This window comes from Pinus tabuliformis, chromosome 4_1, assembly GCF_031772625.1.
Source record: "Pinus tabuliformis cultivar Carrire ecotype Pingquan chromosome 4_1, CPIR1, whole genome shotgun sequence".
Classification (NCBI taxonomy): domain Eukaryota; kingdom Viridiplantae; phylum Streptophyta; class Pinopsida; order Pinales; family Pinaceae; genus Pinus; species Pinus tabuliformis.
The window spans coordinates 983,203,118-983,214,505 of NC_142303.1; the positions used below are offsets into that span (position 1 = coordinate 983,203,118).

General features: G+C 34.7%; 1 protein-coding gene across 1 annotated transcript; it reads left to right on the forward strand.

The window, feature by feature from the left end:
• The first annotated feature begins 3,062 nt into the window (after positions 1–3,062).
• On the forward strand, positions 3,063–5,524 carry LOC149179426 ((R)-mandelonitrile lyase-like). Its single transcript, XM_089423828.1, has 4 exons — positions 3,063–3,724; positions 3,938–4,811; positions 4,971–5,055; positions 5,167–5,524. Exons 1-3 carry the CDS (start codon positions 3,076–3,078, stop codon positions 5,017–5,019), a joined length of 1,572 nt encoding a protein of 523 aa, XP_089279954.1. The 5' UTR covers positions 3,063–3,075; the 3' UTR covers positions 5,020–5,055; positions 5,167–5,524.
• The last annotated feature ends 5,864 nt before the right edge of the window (positions 5,525–11,388 follow it).

Sequence of the window (11,388 nt, forward strand, 5' to 3'; positions counted from 1 at the left end):
ATCTAAGAGCCTTTGCTCTTCCTACTTGCTAGATACCTATAAACATAATTGATAATACGCCTAAAAATTTGAAATTGCTTCGTACAAAACTATAACCAGGGGTGCACTACCATTACTCATCATCAGGTGAGTAGGGTCTTTCACGGTGGAGCCTAGTAGTTTTGTGTGGGGAATACAAGGGATGTGTTGCTCTATGTGGCTAAGGCGTCCCTTTCGCTATTGCAATTGGAACTAGATCTTTTAAAACTATTTTGTTTATTATTTGAACTTAAAAACAAATCTGGAAATCATTTTATATATATATATATATAATATCCAGTTTTTATTTTTGTGATAGATAAAAAATTTAAATAAAGTTCAAAATGAAAAACAAAATTGTAGTAATATATTATTTATGGGTAGCTTAAGCAAAAGAAAAATAACAATATGAAAATTGAAGTTTTGAAAAGCAAAAAAATTAAATGAATTGATAAAACAATCCAAAACTTGTGACCTAACCTACTAAGTTTAAGTTTAAGTTTATTGGAGTTGATTTATTGTTATAAATAAAAATTTGATTATAATTAAACATATATTAAGAATAAAATAATAATAACTATATAGAAATTATTTGTATATTGTAAAATAAATGTATGAAAATTTAGATATAGTTATGGAAAATATTATATTTTGATGATCAAAACAATCCAATCATTCTTTAAAATTATAAGAAATTTTTTCTTTTACATCGCTGATCATTTATAAAGCACAAAGATGTTAACATAATATTTGAGATAAATTTATGTTATGCATAGTGGTCAATATCAAAAATTCTCCATATATTTAATATGAAAATTAATAAAATATAATTACCATCAATTAAAAAAAAATTGTAAATAATTACAAGATGTAACAAAGTTAATAAGCTTAAAAATTTACAAATAGCATTAAAAAACACAAAATTACATTATTAAAGAATGGACCTTTTGAAGAAAACAAATTTATCTTTAATTATAAGATAAGATAAGATAAGATAATTATATTTATGTCCAACTAATGACCACAAAGTAGGTCAATGGGACTGTTGAGTAAACTGATGTATATGGAGAGTTGTATAAAACTTATGGTTGGATAGTCCTCTGACATTTCCAAAAATATAAATATATTACTTGGAAAAACTATTTTTGGATAAGAATTTATGAATGCTTGAAGTTAGCATTTGTAATGAGGACCAAAACTTCAAATTTATTTGAAAATCAACAAATTCGTTAAATATCATTAAATTTATTCTTGAACATATTACTTCTTCTTTCTACCCAAATATTTTCCCCATATATGCTTATGAAACTGCATAACATAACTCTTTAAATCTTTGCTATTTGTGGGACATGCATTGAGGTAAATATTCCATTTTTGCATCCCTCTATTGTTTTGTCTCATCCATGATTTCTTTCTTTCATTCATTCCTTCATTGAAGATAACTTTATCATCTACCTTCTCCCATTTGCTCAATTCTCTGAAGATACCTTATGAGATGCACCGTAGCAATTGCTTCGATGGAAGTTGTTCTTGTTTCATTCAACATTATCTCATAAGAAACCAAACTTTTTATTTTAAACTTGCTCATGACCAAAGGTTTTTTTAATTTTCTCAATTTGCTTCTGTTTTGAGACAGGGATGCTGCTAGCCCACAATTCACACCCATATAATATCACTTGACAAACTAAGAGCCCAAAAAACACTTTAATTGTTTTCCAATCCCATATCTCTACCTCTCTACATTTGTTTTGAAGAGCATATATTGCTTTCCATCCTCCTAAAATTCTCTTTTTTCTGCAGTGCTCCCTATTAAGCTTGTTGTTGAAATCAATCCCAAAGTACTTGTATTCATTTACTTCTTCAAGAATGTTGCCTTCAAAGAAGAAGGTATGCTGGCTCTGCTTCAAGCTTGTTGTTGAAATCAATCCCAAAGTACTTGTATTCATTTACTTCTTCAAGAATGTTGCCTTCAGAGAAGAAGGTATGCTGGCTCTGCTTCTTTTTATTTGAGAAAATCATTATTTTGGTCTCGCTGGCTCTGTTTCTTTTTATTTGAGAAAATCATTATTTTGGTCTGGCTGATATTGAGTTGCATCCCTAGTGCTTTACAAAGGGCATAAGGGTGCATTTGCAATCCATGGGCCGATTTAGCAATCAATAGAAGGTCATCAGCATATAAAAGAAGCTTTATCATAAACTCCCCCAACTGAACACCATCCCCACCTTGCAGATTTAACAACTTTTCCAATTTATCAATATATAAACTAAAAATAGTAAGGGATAAAAGACAGCCTTGCTTGACTCTGATATGGCTTTTAAAACTTTCTGAAATGCCTACTAAAATTATAATTTTGACTTTCACCTCTTCATAAAACCTATGCACAACAACTCGGAGATTATAGCTAGGAAGTTCCAATTTCATTTTATAAATTAATGCATGACGTTTTTAATGATTCTACGGAATAGATTATTGGGTGACTATTTAGTTTATGATTTTTTTTAAAGAAGTTTCGGATGTCGTAAAGGCTATCCTAACGGCTAGTCAAAGTCAAACCTCTATTTTCTATTTAAACCGACGTCGTCATAGATTCCGTCCATATTCTCGTTCTCTGGAAATTCATGCAAGCGAGCAATTACGAACTGCGAACTACAACAGCATTCAACAGCAATTACGAACTGCGAACAGCGAATTACGAAATTCATGAATACAATGGACGGATACAGCTGCAAACCCAAATGGCGGAACCCATTCGTTCTGCTTAAATTGGCAGGTCGTACTGTTGCAATCGTGCTTCTCATCTCACATGTCCTTCTGGCTAACAGTATGGCCTTTGCAGGTAAATTGAGAAATAATATATTCAACGCTCTTTTACTTTTCATCGATCTTGATTCTTGATTTTGATTCTTGATCATTGATTCTTGATTTTTTATATTGATTCTGGATATTTTTATCACGATTCTTGATTTTGATCATTGATTCTTTATTATTGATTATTGATTTGTTATTTTTGATCTTGATTCTTGATTTTGGCATGCAATGCAGAGGACCAAGGGTATATGTCAGTTTGTTCCGATGCCACTAAGATGCCAACTGTGCAGATGTATGATTACATAATTGTGGGTGGGGGAACCGCAGGCTGCCCATTGGCAGCTACATTGTCACAAAATTTTAGCACACTGGTACTGGAACGGGGCGGATTGGGCCACACCTTGCCCATAGCCTGGCGGGAAAAAGGGTTCATAGAAAATATTCTCAATACGACGCCGAGAGATGATCCGGCGCAGAGCTTCAAATCTGAAGATGGCGTGGATAATGAACGAGGAATAGTTCTTGGTGGAAGCAGCACTATAAGCGCCGGCTTCTACTCCAGAGCAGCTGTGGCATATATTCGAGATTCAGGTTGGGAGGAAGCCCTTGTTAATCAATCCTACCAGTGGGTGGAGGACTCTGTGGTATTTCGTCCAGCGCTCAGGCGCTGGCAAATTACCTTCATGAATGCCCTTCGCCGAGCGGGAGCAAATCCTTATAACGGGTATACATTGGACCATATTGGAGGAACGAAGATTGGCGGAACCACTTTTGATGGAAGGGGATTACGCCATTCCTCAGCCGATCTGCTGGAGCACGCGAACTGCAACAAGCTTAGAATTGCGACAAGGGCGATGGTCTCCCAGATCCTCTTCAATAGGATTGACAAAGAGCAAGGTAGGTGCAAAGATTTGAGTCTTTACATCTTCTTGATAGAAATTGATAGAAGAACTTCCTCTGAAATTGATAGAAGTAGTATTGCATCTTCTTGATAGAAATTGATAGTAGTATTGCATCTTCTTGATAGAAATTGTGTTGTTCAATCATGCATATCTTGATAGACATTGTGTGCTGTTCATTGATTCGTTTCTGTAATTTGTTGAGGAACAGAAGGAGAACAAGATACCTCGAAACCCAAGGCTTATGCCGTGGTGTATATGGACAGTGTTGGAGAAGCTCATGTTGCTGTATTAAATCCCAAAAATGGAGGTGAGGTTATAGTTTCTTGTGGTGCTATTGGGAGTCCTCAACTACTATTGCTCAGCGGAATTGGCCCACGGGAGCACTTGGAATCTTTAGGCATCCCCGTGGTTAAAGATTTGCCTGGTGTTGGAAAAGGAATGGCTGATAACCCAAAAGTTGGGATTACATTCCTCTCTCGTCCACGCCTTGAATATTCATTGCCTCGAGTTGTGAGTGTAACTCCGGCTGGCTTTATTGAATCGTCCAGTTTTTTGTTTCAATTTCCATTGAATTATGATCCTCGTAACTACAGCCCGAATGAAGAAGAGCCAGGCACATATACATTTCATCCATTCTTTAGAAGTTATTTAAATGTGGTAACCATTTTTGAGTTCGTTGCTGGGCCTCTATCCAAGGGGGAGCTCCGTCTTAGGTCTCGGGATTTTAATGAAGATCCTTATGTCAGATTCAATTATTTTTCCCATCCACAGGATCTAGAAAATTGTGTGAAAGGGCTGAGAACCATAAAAAGGGTTCAGGAAACAATTCCCAGATTCTTTTTTATAAAGCCTTTTGATGGTGGTCTGTCCTCTGTAAATACAAGCGATTACAAGGCAATGGAATCATTCTGCCGAACGAATTTCTCTACCTCATGGCACTATCACGGAGGTTGCCAAGTGAATAGCGTTGTCAATGATAAATACCAAGTTCAAGGGATTGATTCTCTTAGGGTGATTGATGGATCGACCTTCAATAGATCTCCTGGAAGTAATCCTCAAGCCACTGTAATGATGCTGGGAAGGTAAGGGGATTAAATTGACCTCCCCTGTATCAGTTTTGCGAGTTTCTTCCAATTTGTTCCTAGTTTTAACAAATCAATCTGTGATTCACTGCTTCATTAATATTTTCCTTTTGTAATTCCAATCAATTTCTTCTGATTATTTTTATGTTGTGTGCATAGATATATGGGTTTGCAAATTCTAAAGGACAGATTCTCAAAATCTCAATAAATTTTGAGCAGCTGAACCGCTTGAGCCCATTTATAAGTATGACGACTTCACCAACGCCACTGTTAGATTTGCTTCAATGGCAATTCCATTCCGTCTTCTTCTATTTCCATTCGATCTCTTCTGATTTTTTTCATGTTGTGCTCACAGATTTTAAGTTGAGAGGCTGTCAAATTCTCTAAATCCTGACTTGGTTGAACCCAGTTATAAGTACAAAAACTTCAGCGACACTACTTTCAGATTTGCAGAAAGTGAGATTTAGATACCCACAGTGGGCACTGTCGCTGTAATTATTTCTTTTGAAAAGTCAGGAGCTTCTTCGCCACAGCCTCAGCCAGAAAGAAGCTTCAGAGAAATGTGTACATACCAGGATGTCTAAGATAATCCTGAATGTCTGTCTGTTATCAGAAAAATTGTATAGACAGGATTTATATGTTTTATATGGCTTTCAATGATGGCATCACATTGAAAAAAATTATCATTGAAAATGCTTGAATTGTAGATCCAGATTTTGATGGTATTTAATATAATAGTTTTTGGCAAATTTTCTTGGATACATTGGGTCAAATTAAGAATTCTGCGGTTGTTGGCTTTAGTTTGACAGCATAATAAGTTCCTGTTCATTTTCAAGCGCTTGTAATGGAAGCAGTCACCACTCTATCTTCTAACTCTGTAAGACTTCCAATGATGAGACAACATTAGGCAGTAATTGAATTCATGGGACCCATTTCATATTGGTAGCTGATATATCTGAACAATTTTGGACTCACATTAAACAGCACTGGTAAACTCTAATAAAGACATATTGGCAAATGAAACAAGTTATCATGTTAACGATAAACCTTAATAAAAAATGGTTGGTAAAAGTAGTATGTAATAAAGGATTGTATTGATGTTGTGTTTAAGTATTTTCGTTTTGAGTGCGCAGGTATGGCTCATTCTCAAGATAAAGATATAGTTAATTTTTAGGTTTTTTTTAATGCAATTCAATTAGTTATTTATGTTTTTCTGATGTGTCAATAGATTTTATAGAGCAAAATAAATCTCTTAAACTATTTTGAACCATATGTTGTACTTTATAGAGTGAAATAAATCCTTTAAACTATTTTGAACCATGTGTTGTAAAGGTTATAATTTATTACATAAAATCTTTTTAGAGATCAGCTCGTTCTAAGGACTTAGAAGTACGGTGCCATTATTATTTTGAGTACTCTTAGCCCCCGCCAAGAAGGGACTATGGTGATGACCCTGGGTGTGAGGGAGAGGAAGTTTAATTAATTTAAGCATCCATAAAGTGCTCATATTACTTAATGTTCACTATAAAAGTGTGTCTTACTATTTTGTCAAACTACTAAAGAGGTGTTGAACTTAGAAGTACAAGTGTCATTATTATTTTGAATATTGTTAGTCTTTCTCAAGAAGGGACTATAGTGATCAAAGTGGATGAGAGGGAGAGGTAGTTTAGTTTAATTTGGGGTCCAACAATCACCCATATTACTTATGGTTAACATCCATGTTGATCATAAAAAAGTGCTTTATTATTTTTTCCAGCTACCAAGGAGGCTCTGAATTTAGAAGTATTGTGCCACTATTATTTTGAATATTGTTAGGCATCACCAAGAAAGGACTATAGTGATCAACATGGGTAAGAGGGAGAGGTAGTTTAGTTTTATTTAGGCATCCATCAGTCACCCACATTACTTATGGTTGACATCCCCATTGACCATAAAAAGGTGCCTTATTTATTCCATCTAACCAACAAGGAGGCTCTGAAGGACTTGGCTGCAGTTGTAATTGTTTAGGATAGTCAATGTTGTCCTCCAGCCTCCAGGAAAATCTCTTATTCTCTTCTTATACTTTTCAATAAATATTTTTTCTATGCATTTTCCCGCTCTAATTCGATCTATTTGGGGTTTTAGTTTTGTATATCTAGTCTTACAATTTTGTTAGTTTCAACTATAAGATGATATTTTTGGAAGGTAGCTTGTGGTCATCTGATTCTGATTGCTAGCTTTGCAGTAAAAAAATTTCAAAGTTCAGATTTCATATTTTACAATGTCTAAGGGTTTAATTGATTTCAATTTTATCCCCCTTGAATCAAAGAAGTGCATTTTTTTCAATGCGTATTCATCCAAGCTTCGTTTTTGTTTTGACTATTTACTCTAAGAGTCCTCATTGCCTTGCAGTTTTATCTTTTCAAAATGCAAAATATGGAAGTATGCATATTCTTTAATGAACTTTGTTCATTAGCATTGCTCATTTTGAGGTTGATGGCTTTTATTGAGGCATTTAACATGTTAAATATGTTAGTTTTATGAATCACAGACACTATTTCCTTTGATATTGATTTTTTTTCTTGTCTTTAGTCCAGGAATTGTGTCGAATTGTTTGTTATGCATGTTTGTTATGCCAAAAACTCTTCTAAAAACACTCTTTAGTTTGTTTGAATTTCTGACTTTCTACATTATCTACCATGTTATTGTTGTTTAATTTGATCTTAGTCATGCAATGGACAATACCCACTTGAGATTTTAGCCTTCAACTTCCATGTTTACATAATTCCAAGGGAAATCTCTATGATTGTGGTTTACATCTACACTTCTTCAATGAACTACCAATAAGTAGTGGCAACTTGCCTTCATACAAAAATTGCAATAATGATCCCATACATATTTTTGTGATCCAAATCCATTAAAGGATGTTTTTGTTACATCACATGCTTCATTGGTAATCCTACAGGTGTCAGATCCAAACATCTTTGTCGTTAGTTTTGGTTTGAGAATTAGTATTGATGGCTAGTTTTGCATGTTCCCTATAATCATATTAGAGAACGGTTTTTGTTCCATGTTAATTTTTCATGGATCTGCTTTTTTCATTGAGATTTTGGTGCACTTAGTTTTTTGTTTGGTTTTCTTGTTTCAGAAAATTTGGATTCCAATCTCGAAGACATTTTGTTTTTTACCTTTTTCTCTTCTAAGATCTTGTCATCTAAAAGCTTGGTTGTTTATCTAATTTTGAGTTTTTGTTGTTTTAATGCCACAAAGAGACATTTTTCTTGAGATTGTTGTCTTTTCAATGTGTTTGTAAATGTGAGCCTATTAAAATCACAATGGTATAACCCTAGTTTGGGATTTTTTCCATATTAATATGAATACCACATTTCTGGGAAGTAATCCTGAAACTAGAATTTGATTTCAAGCCCAAAATTCCTTTGTACAACTCCATAAGAAGGCACACCATTGTTGGAGTGAAACACGTAGATAAATATTTTGGAGTGGTATATATTTCTTTCCCTTCTTGGGGAGCACTCTGGGCATCTCGAACCATTCTCCCTCTCGGGAGTATGCCCTTCCATGTTGGTATCTAAACAACACTCCCTCTCAATGAGAGGGATAATCTCCACAAGTCCCAACTTGTCTCTAAAGTACACGAAATTCACACTAGGAAATGACATCGTCAGAACATCATTTTTTGGACCATCGGTGGAGATGTACTTGAGATCTTATTGCTCTCTTCTTCAAGGTGCATTGTCCTATCATTAAGATATCATCTGCTCCTGATCAAAACAATCTTGCAAGTTGAAGTCATATTACCTCATAACTTGCCAACCAAGCTGCAATATATTAGTCCACTAAGTGCAATAGATTTTTGCTTCATGTTTGTCTAAAAGATCATAATGGATCCCAAACTAAAGCAATATATAAAATTTATCTTTCTTCAACACTCTTTCCCCAATTTAAATTCCTACAACTTGTTTTCATAACTAATGGTGTCATGACCAACTATACCATGTTGGTACTTCAACACATGTTGAGCTATATTCTTTGGCTCGACCATAAGTTGACCTGCTTCTTATACTTGATCCATCATCCTAATTGGATATTCTTACTAATATAGATCTTGCCATAGCAATCCTGATTTTTCTCCCTTTGTCATTGGTGTTATCAAACATCTAGTCAAGGTCCTTATTCTAAGTTCAAATTCCTTTGAAGCTAAGCAAGGACTTCTAGAGAAGCCATGACTTCCCCCTCTAGAGAAAATATTTCGGTCAATACAACTTCTTTTTGTTGAAGAATGTAACTAGGTTCGGTCTTCATAATTGTATTTGGGTCATAATGAAATGTATTTATCTAAAGATAGAAAAAGAAATTATTATTATTATGACTTATTAAGGCATGGGTTTCATAATTGGGTCATCATGTTTTAGGTCAAAATCCCCATTGAGGACTTCTAGGTTTTCTCTTGAGTCATTAGATTCATTGTCCATTTAATGAGACCCTTCTTGGGCTTTTGAATCATGTAAAAAGAATTATTATTGAGTAAACTAAGTCATTTGTCACATCCACACCAAGTCGGCCCTTACTTGATTAAGTCAGCCTACATGAGAGTAATTCGAACTCCAGAAGAGGCTATATATATAGTGCAGTTCGATTCATTTGAGTACACACTCTCACAAGTTTGATATAGAAGAAAGAGGAGCAGAAAAAGTGTGAAATTCCAAGAGAAGAAGGAGAATTTTTGGAGAAGGATAAAAGACGAAGTTTCCGGGTTGTCTCTCTTTCTCACATGTGAATTTGTTGGGCTATTGCTGGAAGGTTGAAGTACTACATCATGATCGAAGTTCTTCTGCTGATGGGTCAAACTTATGTTGTTGGGGAGGTCAAAATTTTGTTGTTTCTTCTAATTCGAAGTGTTGCTTCTAGGTTGAAGTGTTGTTTCAAGATCGAAGTGTTGCATCTAGGTCGAAGTTCAGTTGTTGCTGCAAGGTCGAAGTTCTAGGTCGAAGTTGTTACTGGAAGCCTGGAAGGTTATCATTTGCATAAGAAGGAAATGGTTGACTTGGTGATTGGAGGAATTTTGTGTCTAGGTTAAGGAGTCTTGGATCATCTCGTGAAACTATTAAAGAAAGAATTGTTGACTGGGTTTTCCCTAGATAGGGGTTTTTCCTTGGTTATCTACCTATCTTTGTCTTTGATATTCGTTTTATGGTCTTTGGTAATTGCTTGATGAACTAAGTTAAAATAAGAACACAAGAAAGTTAATAATAACATAAGAATATCACAAGTAATTATTAACATAAAGAAAATCTTTCTGCTCTTTTTATTTTCCAACATGGTATTAGAGCTAAGGTGAAGAAGAAGGAAAAAGGCAGCCTCGAGATCTATTCAAAAGAGAATAAGGAAATCTCAGGAAGTCGAATAAGGAACAACAAAGGGGATCATATAAGCCTACTATCTTCAAGAACCATGTCTAAATATTTGAAGGTAGAAAAAAAATCATAAGGAGCCTCCAGTTACAGGGCATGGAAAAAGAGGATAGATGTCATCCTCGAGAAGAATAAAGTCTTGAATCTAGTCAAAGGAAAAGTAAAGAAGCCTACAAATGAATCAAGTGATGCAGAAAAGGAAAAGTTCAGAGAAACAAAGATTTTGGCCATGACCCTAATGGTGGATGGAATAAAGGATAACCTCATCCCATATATATCCAACATACATTCCGCTCAAGAGATTTGGAAGGATACTCCTATATTCGAGAATGCATGCAGTCAAGAAGAAGTCAGAATATCTTTAGTAAGAAATGAGGAGAGTGAAGAAGAGAAAATCTCGAATTCCTATTCCACTCATCACAAGAATAAAGGAACCTTCAAGAAGTCCATAGGACCAAGGAAGAATATAGACCTATCTAAGATTAAATGCTACAATTGTCACAAGATGGGTCATTATAGAAGTAATTGTCCTAATAATCCAAGGAATAAAAGAAGAGATAGGGATCAAGCAAACAATGCCAATGCAGGTTCACCAAAGAAGAACAAGATGGAAGGATTCGAAGTCAAATACTTGTTTTCTAAGGACTCTTAGGGACTCTATCCCTTACATATCCTTCTATTCTAAGTTTTGAATTGTTTTCCGCTATGCTTTGATTTCTAGTACTTGTAGGTCAAACGCGTTTGGAAGAATATTTTTGAGTTGTTATAGGTATCCCTCAAGATTGGATTAAGAGGGAGCCCTCAACATTTTTCCAAAGATAAGTATCTTATTCCTTGTATTATCCTTTTATATTTGGTTTCCTTCTCTTATCTAAATGTATTTGTAATAGATGTTAATAAGCTTAGGAAAAACTTGTTGATATGCTCAAGGGCTATGGAGAAGATCTCACAAGACAAAGCATGATAGAATTTCTATTGATGTCCTATAAGGTTTGTCTAGAAAACAACTTAAAGGTATGTTTTAGACCATAAGTCATGTTCTCTTTTGATAAAGGTATATTCATTCATTCAAATAAATCTGCTTTCCTTTACTAACAAGTGTTATGTCTAAGACTTTTGAATCTTAAAGATTCTTGTTTGGGAGATTAATCATTAGATTAAATTCT

What these genes read in the sequence shown, in the direction of transcription:
- LOC149179426 (XM_089423828.1), top strand. Translation starts at nt 3,076, where the DNA reads ATGTCAGTTTGTTCCGATGCCACTAAGATGCCAACTGTGCAGATGTAT. An exon ending in TAGGATTGACAAAGAGCAAG is followed by an intron (nt 3,725 to 3,937) that starts GTAGGTGCAAAG and finishes GTTGAGGAACAG; the next exon opens with AAGGAGAACAAGATACCTCG. An exon ending in ACTGTAATGATGCTGGGAAG is followed by an intron (nt 4,812 to 4,970) that starts GTAAGGGGATTA and finishes TTGTGTGCATAG; the next exon opens with ATATATGGGTTTGCAAATTC.